The sequence below is a fragment of the Mobula hypostoma genome, chromosome 6, assembly GCF_963921235.1.
Source record: "Mobula hypostoma chromosome 6, sMobHyp1.1, whole genome shotgun sequence".
NCBI classification, from domain to species: Eukaryota; Metazoa; Chordata; class Chondrichthyes; order Myliobatiformes; family Myliobatidae; genus Mobula; species Mobula hypostoma.
In genome coordinates, this window is record NC_086102.1 from 76788910 (window position 1) to 76810773 (window position 21864).

Consider the following 21864-nt stretch of genomic DNA (forward strand, 5'->3'; position numbering starts at 1 on the left):
CTCCACAGCCTTCTGGGGCAGAGCATTCCATATATCCACCACTCTCTGGGTGAAAAAGTTTTTCCTCAACTCCGTTCTAAATGGCCTACCCCTAATTCTTAAACTGTGGCCTCTGGTTCTGGACTCACCCATCAGCGGGAACATGCTTCCTGCCTGCAGCGTGTCCAATCCCTTAATAATCTTATATGTTTCAATAAGATCCCCTCTCAGCCTTCTAAATTCCAGAGTATACAAGCCCAGTCGCTCCAATCTTTCGACATATGACAGTCCCGCCATCTTGGGAATTAACCTTGTGAACCTACACTGTACTCCCTCAATAGCAAGAATGTCCTTTCTCAAATTTGGAGACCAAAACTGCACACAGTACTCCAGGTGTGGTCTTACCAGGGCCCTGTACAGCTGCAGAAGGACCTCTTTGCTCTTATACTCAATTCCCCTTGTTATGAAGGCCAGCATGCCATTAGCTTTCTTCACTGCCTGCTGTACTTACATGCTTGCTTTCAGTGACTGATGTACAAGAACACCTAGATCTCGTTGTGCTTCCTCTTTTCCTAACTTGACTCCATTTAGATAATAATCTGCCTTCCTGTTTTTACCACCAAAGTGGATAACCTCACATTTATCTACATTAAACTGCATCTGCCCACTCACCCAGCCTGTCCAAGTCACCCTGCATTCTCATAACATCCTCCTCACATTTCACACTGCCACCCAGCTTTGTGTCATTGGCAAATTTGCTAATGTTACTTTTAATTCCCTCATCTAAATCATTATTATATATTGTAAACAGCTGCGGTCCCAGCACTGAACCTTGCGGTACCCCACTGGTCACCGCCTGCCATTCCAAAAGGGACCCATTAATCGCTACTGTTTGTTTTCTGTTAGCCAGCCAATTTTCAATCCATGTCAGTACTGCACCTGGAGTACTGCATGCAGTTCTGGTCTACTTACTTGAGGAAGGATATACTGGCTTTGGAGACGGTGCAGTGAAATTTCGCTAGGTTGATTCCAGAGATGAGGGGGTTAGACTATGAGGAGAGATTGAGTTGCCTGGGACTGTACTCACTGGAATTCAGAATGAGAGGAGATCTTATAGAAACACATAAACTTGTGAAAGAGATAGATAAGATTGAGACAGGAAAGTTGTTTCCACTGGTAGATGAGACGAGAACTAGGGGAAGTAGCCTCAAGATTCAAGAGAGTAAATTTAAGACAGAGATGAGGAGGAACTGCTTTTCCCAGAGAGTGTTGAATCTGTGGAATTCTTTGCCCAATGAGCTATGGAAGTGACCTCAGTAAATATAGTTAAGACAAGGTTGGATAGATTTTTGCATAGTAAGGGAATTAAAAGTTATGGGGAAAAGACTGATAGGTGGAGATGAATCCATGGCCAGATCATCCATGATATTATTGAATGGCGAGCAGGCTCGATGGGCTAGATGGCCTACTCCTGCTTCTACTTCTTGTGTTCTTGTGTACTGCTCAGACAGGAGTTAGAAACGTAGAAACATAGAAAACAGGTGCAGGAGTAGGCCATTCGGCCCTTCGAGACTGCACCGCCATTTATTATGATCATGGCTGATCATCCAACTCAGAACCCCGCCCCAGCCTTCCCTCCATACCCCCTGATCCCCGTAGCCACAAGGGCCATATCTAACTCCCTCTTAAATATAGCCAATGAACTGGCCTCAACTGTTTCCTGTGGCAGAGAATTCCACAGATTCACCACTCTCTGTGTGAAGAAGTTTCTCCTAATCTCGGTCCTAAAAGGCTTCCCCTTTATCCTCAAACTGTGACCCCTCGTTCTGGACTTCCCCAACATCGGGAACAATCTTCCTGCATCTAGCCTGTCCAATCCCTTTAGGATTTTATACGTTTCAATCAGATCCCCCCCTCAATCTTCTAAATTCCAACGAGTACAAGCCCAGTTCATCCAGTCTTTCTTCATATGAAAGTCCTGCCAACCCAGGAATTAATCTGGTGAACCTTCTTTGTACTCCTTCTATGGCAAGGATGTCTTTCCTCAGATTAGGGGACCAAAACTGCACACAATACTCCAGGTGTGGTCTCACCAAGGCCTTGTACAACTGCAGTAGTACCTCCCTGCTCCTGTACTTGAATCCTCTCGCTATAAATGCCAGCATACCATTCGCCTTTTTCACCGCCTGCTGTACCTGCATGCCCACTTTCAATGACTGGTGTATAATGACACCCAGGTCTCGTTGCACCTCCCCTTTTCCTAATCGGCCACCATTCAGATAATAATCTGTTTTCCTATTTTTGCCACCAAAGTGGATAACTTCACATTTATCCACATTAAATTGCATCTGCCATGAATTTGCCCACTCACCCAACCTATCCAAGTCACTCTGCATCCTCTTAGCATCCTCCTCACAGCTAACACTGCCACTCAGCTTCGTGTCATCCGCAAACTTGGAGATGCTGCATTTAATTCCCTCATCCAAGTCATTAATATATATTATAAACAACTGGGGTCCCAGCACTGAGCCTTGCGGTACCCCACTAGTCACCGCCTGCCATTCTGAAAAGGTCCCGTTTATTCCCACTCTTTGCTTCCTGTCTCCTAACCAATTCTCCATCCACATCAATACCCTACCCCCAATACCGTGTGCTTTAAGTTTACACACTAATCTCCTGTGTGGGACCTTGTCAAAAGCCTTTTGAAAATCCAAATATACCACATCTACTGGTTCTCCCCTATCCACCCTACTAGTTACATCCTCAAAAAATTCTATGAGATTCGTCAGACATGATGTTCCTTTCACAAATCCATGCTGACTTTGTCCGATGATTTCACCGCTTTCCAAATGTGCTGTTATCACATCTTTGATAACTGACTCCGGCAGTTTCCCCACCACTGACGTTAGGCTAACCGGTCTATAATTCCCCGGTTTCTCTCTCCCTCCTTTTTTAAAAAGTGGGGTTACATTAGCCACTCTCCAATCCTCAGGAACTAGTCCAGAATCTAACGAGTTTTGAAAAATTATCACTAATGCATCCACTATTTCTTGGGCTGCTTCCTTAAGCACTCTAGGATGCAGGCCATCTGGCCCTGGGGATTTATCTGCCTTCAATCCCTTCAATTTACCTAACAACACTTCCCTACTAACATGTATTTTGCTCAGTTCCTCCATCTCACTGGACCCTCTGTCCCCTACTATTTCTGGAAGATTATTTATGTCCTCCTTAGTGAAGACAGAACCAAAGTAATTATTCAATTGGTCTGCCATGTCCTTGCTCCCCATAATCAATTCACCTGTTTCTGTCTGTAGGGGACCTACATTTGTCTTTACCAGTCTTTTCCTTTTTACATATCTATAAAAGCTTTTACAGTCCGTTTTTATGTTCCCTGCCAGTTTTCTCTCATAATCTTTTTTCCCCTTCCTAATTAAGCCCTTTGTCCTCCTCTGCTGAACTCTGAATTTCAGTCCTCAGTCCTCCCAGTCCTCAGGTGAGCCACTTTGTTTGGCTAATTTGTATGCTTCTTCTTTGGAATTGATACTATCAATTGATAGGTTCAGGCAGCATCTATAGGAAGAGGCGCAGTCGACGTTTCAGGCCGAGACCCTTCGTCAGGACTAACTGAAGGAAGAGTGAGTAAGGGATTTGAAAGCTGGAGGGGGAGGGGGAGATGCAAAATGATAGGAGAAGATAGGAGGGGGAGGGATAGAGCCGAGAGCTGGACAGGTGATAGGCAGAAGGGGATACGAGAGGATCATGGGACAGGAGGTCCGGGAAGAAAGACGGGGGGGGGTGGTGACCCAGAGGATGGGCAAGAGGTATATTCAGAGGGACAGAGGGAGAAAAAGGAGAGTGAGAGAAAGAATGTGTGCATAAAAAAGAGTAACAGATGGGGTACGAGGGGGAGGTGGGGCCTAGCGGAAGTTAGAGAAGTCAATGTTCATGCCATCAGGTTGGAGGCTACCCATGCCCCACCACCCCCTCATACCCCATCTGTTACTCTTTTTTATGCACACATTCTTTCTCTCACTCTCCTTTTTCTCCCTCTGTCCCTCTGAATATACCTCTTGCCCATCCTCTGGGTCACCCCCCCGCCCCCCCGTCTTTCTTCCCGGACCTCCTGTCCCATGATCCTCTCGTATCCCCTTCTGCCTATCACCTGTCCAGCTCTCGGCTCTATCCCTCCCCCTCCTGTCTTCTCCTATCATTTTGCATCTCCCCCTCCCCCTCCAGCTTTCAAATCTCTTACTCACTCTTCCTTCAGTTAGTCCTGACGAAGGGTCTCGGCCTGAAACGTCGACTGCGCCTCTTCCTATAGATGCTGCCTGGCCTGCTGCGTTCACCAGCAACTTTGATGTGTGTTGCTTGAATTTCCAGCATCTGCAGAATTCCTGTTGTTTGAATTGATAGGTTCAGTCATGTTGTTCTCTCCTGGTAGTTTGGATGGCAGTTTTATCTTAAGGACTTGGCTGAGTTATATTAATGATGAACATCGGATTTCATGATGTTCATCATTAATATAAAATGCAACTGAAGATGCATTCTGTCCTTGCTACTTTCATGCATTTCTAAAGAATTGTTCTGAAGATTGAGGAATGCAGATTCATTAGCTGAGAGAAAACAAGGGGTTGTAATCAGAAGGTTTCTTTGCACATATTTGTTATAACGCATTGAGGGTTTGAACAATCAAGTTTGAAGACTCCCACTGCCACTTCACCTGTATCAATCTCCAGGTAGGTCAAAAGATCTTTAAGCCTGAGTTATGATTCTCCTAGCACAGCTCAAGGCATTTAACTTACAACTCCAATTTATATTGACCTTGAGTCACACAAGTCAAGCTGGGTAAGGGAGGCACACATTCCCTTTCCTAAAGCAGCGGTCCCCAACCACCGGACCGGTAACGGGCCGCAAAGTATGTGCTACCGGGCTGTGAGGAAACGATATGAGTCAGCTGCACCTTTCCTCATTCCCTGTCACGCACTGTTGAACTTGAACATAGGGTTGCCAACTGTCCCGTATTTGCCAGGACATCCTGTATATTGGGCTAAATTGGTTTGATCCATACAGGACCACCCTTGTCCCGTATTTCCAACGCTAAGGTAGAGCGTCCCTATGAAACCTTTCGTGCCGAAATGGTGTGAAGCGAAGAAGCAATTACCATTAATTTATATGGGAAAAATTTTTGGGCATTCCCAGACCCAAAAAGTAACCTGCCAAATCATTCCAAGTAACACATAAACTCTAAAATAGCAGTAACATATAGTAAAAGCAGGAATGATATGATAAATACACAGCCTATAATAATGTATGTACAGTGTAGTCAGGAAGATTAAGTCAAAACTGATTTGTGGGGGGGGAAAAAAATCAGCACGTACATGCATGCCCACATCACGCATGAGCACACAGGTGCCCCCGCAAGGCTTCATGGTCATGGTAGTCTTTGTCAGGGTAAACACTGTCCTGTATTTGACTGCTACTTTTGTGCCTTATTTGGGAGTGAGATAGTTGGCAACCCCAACTGTAAAAGACATGTGGAGGTGAGTTTAACCCTACTTGAACACCACCACCCTGCCCCCCCCCACCCTGCCCCAGCCGGCCGGTCTGCAAGAATATTGTCAATATTAACCCAGTCCGCAGTGCAAAAAAGGTTGGGGACCCCTGTCCTAAAGGGTTATTCATGATAAGTAATTTTGTGGGCAACATTATAGATGCTAGCTCATGTAACCAATTTTCTGTGTCCACACAATATATGTGCTTTTTTTCAACAAATCATGTGTTAAATAGTTCTTTTTATTTGAAACAGTCCTGCTGAAGATATTCACTTTGGTTGTAAAGAAAGTGGAGAAACAAAATGTTTGATAGTTTTGACCAATGTGACAAGGAACCCTGTTGCTTTCAAGGTAAGTTGTTTGATAACCATTCAGTTTGCCGTCATGTAATGAAAGTTGTATAGTTGTGGAAGTTAGCTGAAATTAGAGCAAATGTTCTTGAATTATGTCAGAAGAAATATGGATTTAACTTATGTTGTTTTCCTATTGTTATTCCGTGGTGAACAAATAATACTTGATTCTTTGGGGCAATGGATTGTAAACAGGTTTGTTGTCCATTTTTGATGTGTTGCCATGGGAATTCAGAATCTGGAGTCAATGTTAAAGACAGCCAGGGCTGGCCGCTCCCAGATTGTGCCTCTATGTTTTTCATTGGTCGTTTGCTGGTTGGGTGGAGGTGCTGATGGAGGAACCTGACATGTAGCTAAGAGGTAGGATTCTGTGCAGACACACAGAAGGTGGTTTATGTTCAACCATGTTGCACAATATCCTCTTGCAAGACGCAACCAATTAAGTACTTTAAGGATTATCTATTATGTAGAAAATGGAGTTGTTAATTTATGTATGGCAAGATTGCACCAACTGCTGCTACTTTGAATACTCTTAAATATTTTGCTTCATGACTGTATTAAGCTGCAAGCTGCTGATTTTCATGTTACTTTGAAGCACTCACTTAACATTGCATTGAATATTGATTCTGAAGTTTTGAGTGGCAAAGAATACTTTGTCATTCACAGTAGTTTGCTCTAAGATGTATTTGCATTAACCATCTAATAGACAATAGGCAATAGGTGCAGGAGTAGGCCATTCAGCCCTTGGAGCCAGCACCACCATTCACTGTGATCATGGCTGATCATCCACCATCAGTATCCAGTTCCTGCCTTATCCCCATAACCTTTGATTCCGCTATCTTTAACAGCCCTATCTAACTCTCTTTTGAAAGAATCCAGAGAATTGGCCTCCACTGCCTTCTGAGGCAGAGCATTCCACAGAACCACAACCCTCTGTATGAAAAAGTTTTTCCTCAACTCCGTTCTAAATTGTCTACCCCTTATTCTTAAACTGTGGCCTCTGGTTCTATACTCCCCCAACATCGGGAACATGTTTCCCACCTCTAGCGTGTCGAATCGCTTAATAATCTTATATGTTTCAAATCAGATCCCCTCTCATCCTTCTAAATTCCAGTGTATACAACCCCAGTCGTTCCAGTCTTTCAACATATGACAGTCCCACCCTCCTGGGAATTAACCTTGTGAGTCTACGCTGCACTCTCTCAATAGCTAGAATGTCCTTTCTCAAATTTAGAGACCAAAACTGTGCACAATATTTCAGGTGTGGTCTCACCAGGGCCCTGTACAACGACCTCTTTGCTCCTGTGCTCAATTCTCCTTGTTATGAAGGCCAGCATGCCATTAGCTTTCTTCACTGCATGCTTACTTTCAGTGACTGATGAACAAGGACACCTGGATCTCGTACCTCCCCTTTTCCTAACTTGACATCATTCAGATAGTAATCTGCCTTCCTGTTCTTGCCACCAAAGTGGATAACCCACATTTATCCATATTAAACTGCATCTGCCCACTCACGCAACCTGTCCAAGTTACCCTGCATTCTCATAACATCCTCCTCGCATTTCACACTGCCACCCAGCTTTGTGTCATCTGCAAATTTGCTAATGTAACTTTTAATCCCTTCATCTACATCATTAATGTACGTTGTAAATAACTGCGGTCCCAGCACCAATCCTTGCGGTACCCTATTAGTCACTGCCTACCATTCTGAAAAGGACCCATTAATCCCCACTCTTTGTTTCCTGTCTGCCAAGCTATTTTCTATCCATGTCAGTACCCTACCCCCAATACCATTTGCTCTAATTTTGCACACTAACCTCCTATGTGGGACCTTATCAAAGGTTTTCTGAAAGTCCAGGTACACTACATCCACTGGCTTTCCCATGTCCATGTTCATAGTTACATTCTCAAAAAATTCCAGAAGATCAGTCGAGCATGATTTCCCCTTCGTAAATCCATGCTGACTCGGACCTATCCTGCCACTGATATCCAAATATGCCGCTATTTCAACTTTTATAATTGATTCCAGCGTCTTCCCCACCACTGATGTCAGACTAACTGGTCTATAATTGCCTGCTTTCTCTCTCCCTCCTTTCTTAAAAAGTGGGATAACATTAGCTAAAACAACAGGAATTCTGCAGATGCTGGAAATTCAAGCAACACACATCAAAGTTGCTGGTGAACACAGCAGGCCAGGCAGCATCTGTAGGAAGAGGTGCAGTCGACGTTTCAGGCCGAGACCCTTCGTCAGGACTAACTGAAGGAAGAGTGAGTAAGGGATTTGAAAGTTGGAGGGGGAGATCCAATATGATAGGAGAAGGCAGGAGGGGGAGGGATAGAGCCAAGAGCTGGACAGGTGATAGGCAAAAGGGGATACGAGAGGATCATGGGACAGGAGGTCCGGGAAGAAAGACAGGGGGGGGGGAACCCAGAGGATGGGCAAGAGGTATATTCAGAGGGACAGAGGGAGAAAAAGGAGAGTGAGAGAAAGAATGTGTGCATAAAAATAAGTAACAGATGGGGTACGAGGGGGAGGTGGGGCCTTAGCAGAAGTTAGAGAAGTCGATGTTCATGCCATCAGGTTGGAGGCTACCCAGACGGAATATAAGGTGTTGTTCCTCCAACCTGAGTGTGGCTTCATCTTTACAGTAGAGGAGGCCGTGGATAGACATGTCAGAATGGGAATGGGATGTGGAATTAAAATGTGTGGCCACTGGGAGATCCTGCTTTCTCTGGCGGACAGAGCGTAGATGTTCAGCAAAGCGGTCTCCCAGTCTGCGTCAGGTCTCGCCAATATATAAAAGGCCACATCGGGAGCACCGGACGCAGTATATCACCCCAGTCGACTCGCAGGTGAAGTGTTGCCTCACCTGGAAGGACTGTTTGGGGCCCTGAATGGTGGTAAGGGAGGAAGTGTAAGGGCATGTGTAGCACTTGTTCTGCTTACACGGATAAGTGCCAGGAGGGAGATCAGTGGGGAGGGATGGGGGGGACGAATGGACAAGGGAGTTGCGTAGGGAGCGATCCCTGCGGAATGCAGAGGGGGGGGAGGGAAAGATGTGCTTAGTGGTGGGATCCCGTTGGAGGTGGCGGAAGTTACGGAGAATAATATGTTGGACTCGGAGGCTGGTGGGGTGGTAGGTGAGGACCAGGGGAACCCTATTCCTAGTGGAGTGGCGGGAGGATGGAGTGAGAGCAGATGTACATGAAATGAGGGAGATGCGTTTAAGAGCAGAGTTGATAGTGGAGGAGGGGAAGCCCCTTTCTTTAAACAAGGAAGACATCTCCCTCGTCCTAGAATGAAAAGCCTCATCCTGAGAGCAGATGCGGCGGAGACGGAGGAATTGCGAGAAGGGGATGGCGTTTTTGCAAGAGACAGGGTGAGAAGAGGAATAGTCCAGATAGCTGTGAGAGTCAGTAGGCTTATAGTAGACATCAGTGGATAAGCTGTCTCCAGAGACAGAGACAGAAAGATCTAGAAAGGGGAGGGAGGTGTCGGAAATGGACCAGGTAAACTTGAGGGCAGGGTGAAAGTTGGAGGCAAAGTTAATAAAGTCAACGAGTTCTGCATGCGTGCAGGAAGCAGTGTCAATGCAGTTGTCGATGTAGCGAAGGAAAAGTGGGGGACAGATACCAGAATAGGCACGGAACATAGATTGTTCCACAAACCCAACAAAAAGGCAGGCATAGCTAGGACCCATACGGGTGCCCATAGCTACACCTTTAGTTTGGAGGAAGTGGGAGGAGCCAAAGGAGAAATTATTAAGAGTAAGGACTAATTCCGCTAGACGGAGCAGAGTGGTGGTAGAGGAGAACTGATTAGGTCTGGAATCCAAAAAGAAGCGTAGAGCTTTGAGACCTTCCTGATGGGGGATGGAAGTATATAGGGACTGGACATCCATGGTGAAAATAAAGCGGTGGGGGCCAGGGAACTTAAAATCATCGAAAAGTTTAAGAGCATGAGAAGTGTCACGAACTTAGGTCGGAAGGGATTGAACAAGGGGTGATAAAACCGTGTCGAGGTATGCAGAAACGAGTTCGGTGGGGCAGGAGCAAGCTGAGACAATAGGTCGGCCAGGACAGGCAGGTGTGTGGATCTTGGGTAGGAGGTAGAAACGGGAAGTGTGGGGTGTGGGAACTATAAGGTTGGTAGCAGTGGATGGGAGATCCCCTGAGCGGATAAAGTCGGTGATGGTGTGGGAGACAATGGCCTGGTGCTCCTTACTGGGGTGACGATCGAGGGGTAAATAAGAGGAGGTATCCGTGAGTTGTCGCTGTGCCTCGGCAAGGTAGAGGTCAGTACACCAGACTACAACAGCACCCCCCTTATCGGCGGGTTTAATAATAAGGTTAGGATTAGTGCGGAGGGAGTGGAGAGCAGAGCGTTCCGAAGGAGTGAGGTTGGAATGGGGACGAGGTGCGGTGAAGTTGAGATGGTTGATGTCCCGTCGGCAGTTAGCGATAAAGAGATCCAGAGCAGGCAGAAGACCAGAGCGGGGTGTCCATGAAGAAGAGGAGGGTTGAAGACAGGAGAAGGGGTCATCGGTGGGGGTGGAAGAGTCCTTGCCGAAGAAGTAGGCTCGGAGACGGAGACGGGGGAAGAAAAGTTCCGCATCATGGCGAACACGGAACTCGCTGAGGTGTGGGCGAAGGGGGACAAACGTGAGGCCCTTACTGAGAACAGAGCGTTCTGCCTCCGACAGTTGAAGGTCGGAGGGGATGGTAAAGACCCGGCACGGATGAGATCTGGGATCAGAGGGGGGAGGGGCCGGGTCTTTATGTGCTGCTGTTGTGACTCCCGTCTCCCCATCCCCCACCACCACTCCTCAGCCCCGTCTTCCTCAGATCCCACCGTCAGCTCCTGGGCCCTTGGAGGCTCCATCTTCCTCTCACCCCAATCCTCCCCTCTCCATTGACACCCCCAGCCTCCCCCCTCCCCCCTCGATCCCAGATCTCATCCGTGCTGGGTCTTTACCATCCCCTCCGACCTTCAACTGTCGGAGGCAGAACGCTCTGTTCTCAGTAAGGGCCTCACGTTTGTCCCCCTTTGCCCACACCTCAGCGAGTTCCGTGTTTGCCATGATGCGGAACTTTTCTTCCGCCGTCTCCGTCTCCCAGCCTACTTCTTCGGCAAGGACTCTTCCACCCCCACCGATGACCCCTTCTCCTGTCTTCAACCCTCCTCTTCTTCATGGACACCCTGCTCTGGTCTTCTGCCTGCTCTGGATCTCTCTATCGCTAACTGCCGACGGGACATCAACCGTCTCGACTTCACCGCACCTCGTCCCCATTCCAACCTCACTCCTTCGGAACGCTCTGCTCTCCACTCCCTCCGCACTAATCCTAACCTTATTATTAAACCCGCCGATAAAGGGGGTGCTGTTGTAGTCTGGCGTACTGACCTCTACCTTGCCGAGGCACAGTGACAACTCGCGGATACCTCCTCTTATTTACTCCTCGGTTGTGACCCCAGTAAGGAGCACCAGGCCATTGTCTCCCACACCATCACCGACTTTATCCGCTCAGGGGATCTCCCATCCACTGCTACCAACCTTATAGTTCCCACACCCCGCACTTCCCGTTTCTACCTCCTACACAAGATCCACAAACCTGCCTGTCCTGGCCGACCTATTGTCTCAGCTTGCTCCTGCCCCACCAAACTCGTTTCTGCATACCTCGACACGGTTTTATCACCCCTTGTTCAATCCCTTCCGACCTATGTTCGTGACACTTCTCACGCTCTTAAACTTTTCGATGATTTTAAGTTCCCTGGCCCCCACCGCTTTATTTTCACCATGGATGTCCAGTCCCTATATACTTCCATCCCCCATCAGGAAGGTCTCAAAGCTCTACGCTTCTTTTTGGATTCCAGACCTAATCAGTTCTCCTCTACCACCACTCTGCTCCGTCTAGCGGAATTAGTCCTTACTCTTAATAATTTCTCCTTTGGCTCCTCCCACTTCCTCCAAACTAAAGGTGCAGCTATGGGCACCCGTATGGGTCCTAGCTATGCCTGCCTTTTTGTTGGGTTTGTGGAACAATCTATGTTCCGTGCCTATTCTGGTATCTGTCCCCCACTTTTCCTTCGCTACATCGACAACTGCATTGACACTGCTTCCTGCACGCATGCAGAACTCGTTGACTTTATTAACTTTGCCTCCAACTTTCACCCTGCCCTCAAGTTTACCTGGTCCATTTCCGACACCTCCCTCCCCTTTCTAGATCTTTCTGTCTCTGTCTCTGGAGACAGCTTATCCACTGATGTCTACTATAAGCCTACTGACTCTCACAGCTATCTGGACTATTCCTCTTCTCACCCTGTCTCTTGCAAAAACGCCATCCCCTTCTCGCAATTCCTCCGTCTCCGCCGCATCTGCTCTCAGGATGAGGCTTTTCATTCTAGGACGAGGGAGATGTCTTCCTTGTTTAAAGAAAGGGGCTTCCCCTCCTCCACTATCAACTCTGCTCTTAAACGCATCTCCCTCATTTCATGTACATCTGCTCTCACTCCATCCTCCCGCCACTCCACTAGGAATAGGGTTCCCCTGGTCCTCACCTACCACCCCACCAGCCTCCGGGTCCAACGTATTATTCTCCGTAACTTCCGCCACCTCCAACGGGATCCCACCACTAAGCACATCTTTCCCTCCCCCCCCCCTGCATTCCGCAGGGATCGCTCCCTACGCAACTCCCTTGTCCATTCGTCCCCCCCATCCCTCCCCACTGATCTCCCTCCTGGCACTTATCCGTGTAAGCGGAATAAGTGCTACACATGCCCTTACACTTCCTCCCTTCCCACCATTCAGGGCCCCAAACAGTCCTTCCAGGTGAGGCAACCTGGAAGGACTGTTTGGGGCCCTGAATGGTGGTAAGGGAGGAAGTGTAAGGGCATGTGTAGCACTTATTCCGAGTCGACTGGGGTGATATACTGCGTCCGGTGCTCCCGATGTGGCCTTTTATATATTGGCGAGACCTGACGCAGACTGGGAGACTGCTTTGCTGAACATCTACGCTCTGTCCGCCAGAGAAAGCAGGATCTCCCAGTGGCCACACATCTTAACTCCACATCCCATTCCCATTCTGACATGTCTATCCACGGCCTCCTCTACTGTAAAGATGAAGCCACACTCAGGTTGGAGGAACAACACCTTATATTCCGTCTGGGTAGCCTCCAACCTGATGGCATGAACATCGACTTCTCTAACTTCCGCTAAAGCCCCACCTCCCCCTCGTACCCCATCTGTTACTTATTTTTATGCACACATTCTTTCTCTCACTCTCCTTTTTCTCCCTCTGTCCCTCTGAATATACCTCTTGTCCATCCTCTGGGTTTCCTCCCCCCCCACCCCCGTCTTTCTTCCCGGACCTCCTGTCCCATGATCCTCTCGTATCCCCTTTTGCCTATCACCTGTCCAACTCTTGGCTCTATCCCTCCTCCTCCTGTCTTCTCCTATCATTTTGGATCTCCCCCTCCCCCTCCAACTTTCAAATCCCTTACTCACTCTTCCTTCAGTTAGTCCTGACGAAGGGGCTCGGCCCGAAACGTCGACTGCACTTCTTCCTAACATTAGCTACCCTCCAATCCGCAGGAACTGATCCTGAATCTGTAGAACATTGGAAAATGATTACCAATGCGTCTACGATTTCCAGAGCCACCTCCTTAAGTACCCTGGGATGCAGACCATCAGGTCCTGGGGATTTATCAACCTTCATTCCCATCAGTTTGCCCAACACCATTTTGTGCCTGATGCGAATTTCCTTCCGTTCTGCTGTTACCCTCGGTCCTCCGGCCACTATTACATCTGGGAGATTGTTCGTGTGAAGACAGATCCAAAGTACATGTTCAGCTCATCTGCCATTTCCTTGTTCCCCATAATAATTTCACCCGTTTCTGTCTTCAAGGGCCCAACTTTGGTCTTAACTAATTTTTTCCTCTTCACATACCTGAAGAAGCTTTTACATTTATATTCTTTATATTCCTGGCTCGCTTACCTTCGTGCCTCATCTTTTCCCCCCGTATTGCCTTTTTAGTTATCTTCTGTTGCTCCTTAAAAGTCTCCCAATCTTCTGGCTTCCCACTCATCCTTGCTATGTTATACTTCCTCTCTTTTATTTTTATACTGTCCTTGGCTTTGTTTGTCGTCCACGGTTGCCCCTTATTCCCCTTAGGAACTTTCTTCCTCTTTGGAATGAACTGATCCTGCACCTTCTGTATTATTCACAGAAATACCTGCCGTTGTTGTTCCACTGTCATCCCTGCTAGGGCATCTTTCCAGTCAACTTCTGCCAGCTCCTCCCTCGTGTCCATAGTCCCCTTTGTTCAACTGTAATACTGACACTTCTGATCTTCCCTTCTCCCTCTCAAATTGTAGATTAAAACTTATCATACTATGGTCACTACCTCCTAATGGCTCCTTTACCTTGAGTTCCCTTATCAAATCATATCCACACCAGGTTGAATATTTTCCCTGTATATTCAAGTTGAATTCAAGCAACTAGTGAGCAGGCGTGTTAACTGCATTTAAGTTTTGTAGTAATTGCTTGAAACTTGCATTTCTATTTTGATTTCTTTTACATCCTAAAAGTGCAGATTTTTTAAAATACATCTTTAAAATGTTTTTAGATAGGATTGTGAAGTCATTTTTGCCTGTGGCCATCAAACTTTACAACTCCTCCTTGGAGAGTCAGACACCCTGAGCCAATAGGCTGGTCCTGGACTTATTTCCTGGCATAATTTACATATTACTATTTAACTATTTATGTTTTTATTACTATTTATTATTCATGGTGCAACTGTAACGAAAACCAATTTCCCCCGGGATCAATAAAGTATGACTATGACTATATTATGATTCTCAAAATGGAATAAAACTGATTAATATTGAAGTTTTTATTTTGCTTTTTTTGAAATACAGGTTAGAACAACAGCGCCTGATAAATACAGAGTGAAACCCAGTAATGGTAGCTTTGAACCTGGTACTTCAATGGATATTTTGGTATCACTTCATGGAGGTAAATGCTATTTTTATATGTTAACTATTCTCTGTCAAGTGCATTGCTAAATGTAAAAAAACTCAATTAGTAATAAAAACTCAACTGATTTAGGCAAACATATTTGGTAATCATTAAGCCATCTGGCTTTTATACTTTTCCTCAGTATTCCATCTAATTAAAGATGTGCATTTAGTGGCCACTTTATTAGGTACGGGAGTGGAACCTAGTGTGGTCTTCTGCTGTAGCTTATTTATTCAAGGTTCGACACCCTGTGCATTCATAAATGCTCTTCTGCACACCACTGTTGCAATGCTTGATAATTTGAGTTATTGTCACCTTCTTGTCAACTTGAACCAGTCTGGCAATTCTCCTCTGATCTCTCAGAATAACGAGGCGTTTTTACCCACACATCTGCCACTCACTCAATTGTTTATTTGTTTTTTGCAGTATTCTCTGTAAACTTTAGAGACTGCAGTGCTTGAAAACCCTAGCAGATCAGTTTCTGAGATGCTCAAACCACAATCATTGAGATGGCACCAACGATCATTCTTTGGTCGAAGTGACTTAGATCATATTTCTTTCCCGTTCTGATGTCTGTTCTGAACATTGGCTGAACCTCTTGACCATGTCTGTACCCTTTTATGCATTGAGTTGTTGCCACGTGATTGGCTAATTTAAATATTTGCATTAATGAGCAGGAGTTCCTAATAAAGTGACCACCGAGTGTACATTTTGCTTGGTCCAGCTAGCTAGTTTTTTAAAAAAATTCTGCTCAGATTGCATGTATTGGAAGTTTATCTTGAAGAAGCAGCATGTTTTACTGAATTGCTATGGAATATATAAGTGCTGAATGCAAGCTTTTATTCATGCATCTCGGCTCTCAACTCTATTGTCCTCCTAATAAAAACATATCATCAGTAATTTGAAATCAGCAATTTAGTTAATTTTCCAAGAAGAAGAGATCAAAAAATGATTTTTTTGTGAAAAAAGGAAGAAAGATCTTTGTAAATGTCTTTACTAGACTGTTTTCAAACAAATAGCAGAAATTGGTGTGAATATTGCCTAAACTCTGAAGGATCATGCAGAAAATAGTAAAAATATATTTAGTGTTGACATTTGGATTTCAGGGTTTTAAAAGTTAGTAGTAAATGTAATTCGCTTCTGCTTTTCAAGCTTGTGATCTTAAATGAAAGAAAATGATACTGCTTGTGTAACTGGAAATAGTCTTTCAGTTCACCTGTTTGTTCTTTTTGTAATAGCAAATGATTGCAAGCAATAACAGTTGTGTAAAACATCTCAATTAGAAAGAAACCAGAGATCACAGATGCTGAATCTTGAATTTAAAAAAAGCAATGATGGGAGATCTGTGGTTCAGGTAGCATCTGTGGGGCAAAAGATGCAAATTAATATTTCAAGTGGAGACCATGTACTAGGGAAGGCAGAGCAGCAGCAGAGTTCCCATGGTCCTTTCTTTCTCCCCCTTGCATCCACCACATCATCATCTGCCAGCTCTAGTGGGATTCCAAAACCAGTCACATAACCCCCCCCCTTTCTTTTTGCTACGCATTTTCTCCCCCCCCCCCACCTTTTCCCCACCTTCTACTTCACGAGACTAATTTATCCTCTCATTCCTCCCCATTCCCTGCATCTCTTTCTGATCCCTGGCACTGAAGAATGTGTTACACCTCTCCTGTCGCCTCCCCCAGGAACTAAACATTTCTTCCAAGTGAGGCAGAAGTTCACCTGCACCTCTTCCATCCTGGTCTACTGTATTTGGTGTACACGACGTGGCCTCCTCTGCACTGGTGAACCAAATGGGCAGCATGATAGCGTAGCAGTTAGCGTAAGATTTTACATCGCCAGCAATCTGGGTCCAGTTCCTGCCACACTCCGTAGGGAGTTTGTATGTACGCCCCGTGACCACGTGGGCTTCTTCTGGATGCTCCAGTTTCAACTCAAGATATCCAACATTTTCCCATCAAAATCCAAGGTGTGTGCTATCAGGTCCTAGGATAAATAACAACTTCTGAGAATTTTTTTGTTCAGAAGCAATTGTTTTTATACAGTAGCTTCTACTTTCTGTTTTGTATCGTCCTGCAGTGCTGCTATCAATGCTTCTTTTCATGGAGCATTTGGGAAATCATTGTAATTTATGAACTGCAACTCTAACTGGTAGATAATATTGTTCTAAGGATTATTCCTATCAAGATTTGCTGAACCATGGTGATATCCCCTAATGCCTACCAGAACTAATATTTACCCTGTGAAAGACTTGTTTTTATTAAGCACTGGGCCTTTGGTTAAGGTAAAATTGAAATTATTGCAAATTATGCTTCTTTATCACATTTTTTTCTCATATCTGACAAAATGTGCTCTTAACTGCTCATAGAAATTCTGATGCCTCAGTGAAGAGCAAAATATCATGAGATGTTTGTTCCAATAATAGCCTTGCAATATCTTAGTATTAAATATTAAAATACAACAATGCATCATTTTGAAATTTTTTTTAAACCTAGCTTTGAGAATTTATTTGTGAATGTAGTTATGATGTTTTTAGAATAGGCATTTAAATATGTTGTGTGTGTTCGTCCATCGTCAACATCGATGAGGACCTCGACACCATTATTGATGGTGTCGAGACTAGTGCGTGACTTGGATTTAAGTGAGGGACAGTTGCGCAGCGTCAGCCTCACTCTCTCTTCCCAATTCCCATCTGGATCCAGTGGCAAGACAGAGTCGAGACGGCTGGAGATGGGACTAGGCGCAGTGGATGACCAGGACGTCTTCTGTGTCTTGTCCTGCTCTACACGTTCCACGACGCTTGCAGAGACCGCCTTCTTGACCGTTGGACCTTCCATTGGTCTCGTCCGCTCAATCCGCCGGAGTCTGTCTTCACATGCTGGGATAGACAACTCCCTATCTCACCGAGGGTTTGAGACCCGTCGACTACCCCTCACCTGGTTTAGCCGGCTTGTCGAAGCGGTTGCCTGGGGTGTGGCCACTGTCGCATGCAAACAGCTACGGGGAGCCACAGGTGAGAGCTGAGTGCCAGGTGGGGAGCAAAGGTGGACTAACCGCCTTGAAAAGGACGTGACATGTTACCCCACCAGAGGTGCTACCCCTCCCTGACACCCCATACACCCCATTTATGTTATAATATGTTAATATACTGCTCAAAGCTTAATTCATAAGGAATATTTTTTGCTCACTTTGCCAGTTTAATAAAAATATTTTGCCATTCATAAGTAAATTACATAAATGTACTCTAGAAATTTCTGAGCTCAGATAAACAATGGTTTTGTCTGATAGTTGGAAATTCATATAAATACTTTGGTGTTTCAACAGTAGACTTTAAATATGTAGTGTGCATTTTGTTGAATATTCAGCTGTTCCTTTGGCCAGTCATCAAAAATATATTTTTAAAAATCGGAGATGGTAATATGAACTAAAAATGGTAGAAGCACTCAGCATGATTTGTGAAAGGAGAAACAGTTAATATTTTGGATCGTTATTGCTTTGTTAGAAATGGAAAGAGAAGGAAACCAAATGGGTTTTAAGTTGCAGAGCATGGTGAAGAGTGATGGATACGATAAAGGGAATGTCTGTAAGGGTGAGGCTCAGGATGCCATGAGGTAAATTGTAAACAAGCTCATCATTTCAGTGGTTTAATGGAGACAGATTGAACAATGGAACACAAGTTATGAAATGAGGGCCATTAATAAGGCTGAACACAAAGGAAGGTAATAGTTCCAAACTGTAGGACATGCCCTTGGCCCTTCATAGATCATTGAGTTAGAATGCAGTCAGAAATTTGATTTCTTGTTTGAAATGCCATGTTTCAATGGCGAAATTTTGAGAGTGCAGAGTTTGTATGTTCCTGTCAGGATTAAAGGCAAATTGAATAGGAATAAGGAACCTTGGTTCTCAAGGGATATTGCAACTCTGATAAAGAAGAAGAGGGAGTTGTATGAAATGTATAGGAAACAGGGGGTAAATCAGGTGCTTGAGGAGTATAAGAAGTGCAAGAAAATACTTAAGAAAGAAATCAGGAGGGCAAAAAGAAGACATGAGGTTGCCTTGGCAGTCAAAGTGAAGGATAATCCAAAGAGCTTTTACAAGTATATTAAGAGCAAAAGGATTGTAAGGGATAAAATTGGTCCTCTTGAAGATCAGAGTGATCGGCTTTGTGCGGAACCAAAGGAAATGGGGGAGATCTTAAATAGGTTTTTTGTGTCTGTATTTACTAAGGAAGCTGGCATGAAATCTATGGAATTGAGGGAATCAAGTAGTGAGACCATGGAAACTGTACAAATTGAAAAGGAGGAGGTGCTTGCTGTCTTGAGGAAAATTAAAGTAGATAAATCCCCGGGACCTGACAGAGTGTTCCCTCGGACCTTGAAGGAGACTAGTGTTGAAATTGCAGGGGCCCTGGCAGAAATATTTAACATGTCGCTGTCTACAGGTGAAGTGCCGGAGGATTGGAGAGTGGCTCATGTTGTTCCGTTGTTTAAAAAAGGATCAAAAAGTAATCCGGGAAATTATAGGCCGGTGAGTTTAACGTCAGTAGTAGGTAAGTTATTGGAGGGAGTACTAAGAGACAGAATCTACAAGCATTTGCATAGACAGGGGCTTATTAGGGAGAGTCAACATGGCTTAGTGTGTGGTAGGTCATGTTTGACCAATCTGTTGGAGTTTTTCGAGGAGGTTACCAGGAAAGTGGATGAAGGGAAGGCAGTGGATATTGTCTACATGGACTTCAGTAAGGCCTTTGACAAGGTCCCGCATGGGAGGTTAGTTAGGAAAATTCAGTCGCTAGGTATACATGGAGAGGTGGTAAATTGGATTAGACATTGGCTCGATGGAAGAAGCCAGAGAGTGGTGGTAGAGAATTGCTTCTCTGAGTGGAGGCCTGTGACTAGTGGTGTGCCGCAGGGATCAGTGCTGGGTCCATTGTTATTTGTCATCTATATCAATGATCTGGATGATAATGTGGTAAATTGGATCAGCAAGTTTGCTGATGATACAAAGATTGAAGGGGTAGTAGACAGTGAGGAAGGTTTTCAGAGCCTGCAGAGGGACTTGGACCAGCTGGAAAAATGGGCTGAAAAATGGCAGATGGAGTTTAATACTGACAAGTGTGAGGTATTGCACGTTGGAAGGACAAATCAACGTAGAACATACAGGGTTAATTTTAAGGCATTGAGGAGTGCAGTGGAACAGAGGGATCTGGGAATACAGATACAAAATTCCCTAAAAGTGTCGTCACAGGTAGATAGGGTCATAAAGAGAGCTTTTGGTACATTGGCCTTTATTAATCAAAGTATTGAGTATAAGAGCTGGAATGTTATGATGAAGTTGTTATAAGGCATTGGTGAGGCCGAATCTGGAGTATTGTGTTCAATTTTGGTCACCAAATTACAGGAAGGATATAAATAAGGTTGAAAGAGTGCAGAGAAGGTTTACAAGGATGTTGCCGGGACTTGAGAAACTGAGTTACAGAGAAAGGTTGAATAGTTTAGGACTTTATTCCCTGGAGCTTAGAAGAATGAGGGGAGATTTGATGGAGGTATATAAAATTATGATGGGTATAGATAGAGTGAATGCAAGCAGGCTTTTTCCACTGAGGCAAGGGGAGGAAAAAACTAGAGGACATGGGTTAAGGGTGAGGGGGGAAAAGTTAAAGGGAACATTAGGGGGGGGCTTCTTCACACAGAGAGTGGTGGGAGTATGGAATGAGCTGCCAGACGAGGTGGTAAATGCAGGTTCTTTTTTAACATTTAAGAATAAATTGGACAGATACATGGATGGGAGGTGTATGGAGGGATATGGTCCGTGTGCAGGTCAGTGGGACTAGGCAGAAAATGGTTCGGCACAGCCAAGAAGGGCCAAAGGGCCTGTTTCTGTGCTGTTGTTTTTATGGTTCTATGGTTTAAGTGTTAACCCATTATTAGAATATTTAATCCAAATTTAAAGGGGATGCAGCACTGTTCCCTTTAAGCTGTGCGGATGTGCAGCCGTACAATAACTGAAATGCTCAAACATGCATAGCCTTTGTTGACGTGCAGCTGGGATTTTCTTCTATATTATGTTAATATTAATTTGAAATTTTGCATATATAAATGTGAAATCTATGTTAATATAATTAAAAATGTAATTAATTATGTTAATGATATAATCCATAGTTTCTAAATTATAAAAGTACCATAACCTTTACTTCAATACATTTTAGAGCATCGATGTATTTACATTGTCAGTGTTTCAAGTTACAGCATTGTTACAAATTGTAACAATAAACACAGAATGGAAGTCAGTAGTTCATTATTATATATGTGGCTTACCCTTTTGTATACTTATTCAATAAAAAGATTTAAAGTAGTTCATTATTATAAACAGCTGGTCTGTTGAATCTGACACCATCAAGTCAAAATATTTTACTTTTGCCAATCTGCTTGTCAGTTGTTTTGAATGCCTGACATCGTTTACTTGTGTTTCAGTTGTGTGTTTGATGTGAAAAATTCTCTATTTTGTTTTTTTGTGAGTAATCTTTCAAAGAAATCATAATCTATTTAGAATTTTTAAATTAAAGAATTGTTTGAGCAAGGTAAAAGTTTTGTTATAAAATTGTTTGCATGACTGGTTATTTATTAAAATTATATATTTCTGACTTGCATTTTTCAAATTATTATTTTTAGTATTCTCAAAATTATTTTTAGGATATTAATGTTGAAAAGAGAATCAGAAGAGTTAAATGCTCTGAAGATCAAAGTTTGTTCAAAATTTGCAACTCATGGAAATTGAACTACCATCTTCGCATCAAAAAAAATTGATATTTTTACAAATCAATATTCTGACAATGCTGTTGTACGACTTGTGCAGAAGTGGAAGTTGGAGGAGAGTTCAGTGATGGGAAAAATGGAAGTTAGATTACTTAACATGACATCTTAATCAGAGAATTCATAGATGCAGTAACCAAATTACACAACCAGAAC

At 44.4% G+C, this 21864-nt stretch overlaps 1 protein-coding gene across 2 annotated transcripts in view; it reads left to right on the plus strand.

Annotated features, from left to right (window-relative positions):
- Positions 1 to 21864, plus strand: part of mospd2 (motile sperm domain containing 2) — a 129925-nt gene that overhangs the window by 85768 nt on the left and 22293 nt on the right. For both annotated transcript variants that reach the window (XM_063051034.1, XM_063051033.1), the window contains exons 11-12: positions 5786 to 5882; positions 14797 to 14893. In XM_063051034.1, the coding sequence (XP_062907104.1) occupies positions 5786 to 5882; positions 14797 to 14893 (194 nt within the window). The remainder of the gene's footprint in view (positions 1 to 5785; positions 5883 to 14796; positions 14894 to 21864) is intronic.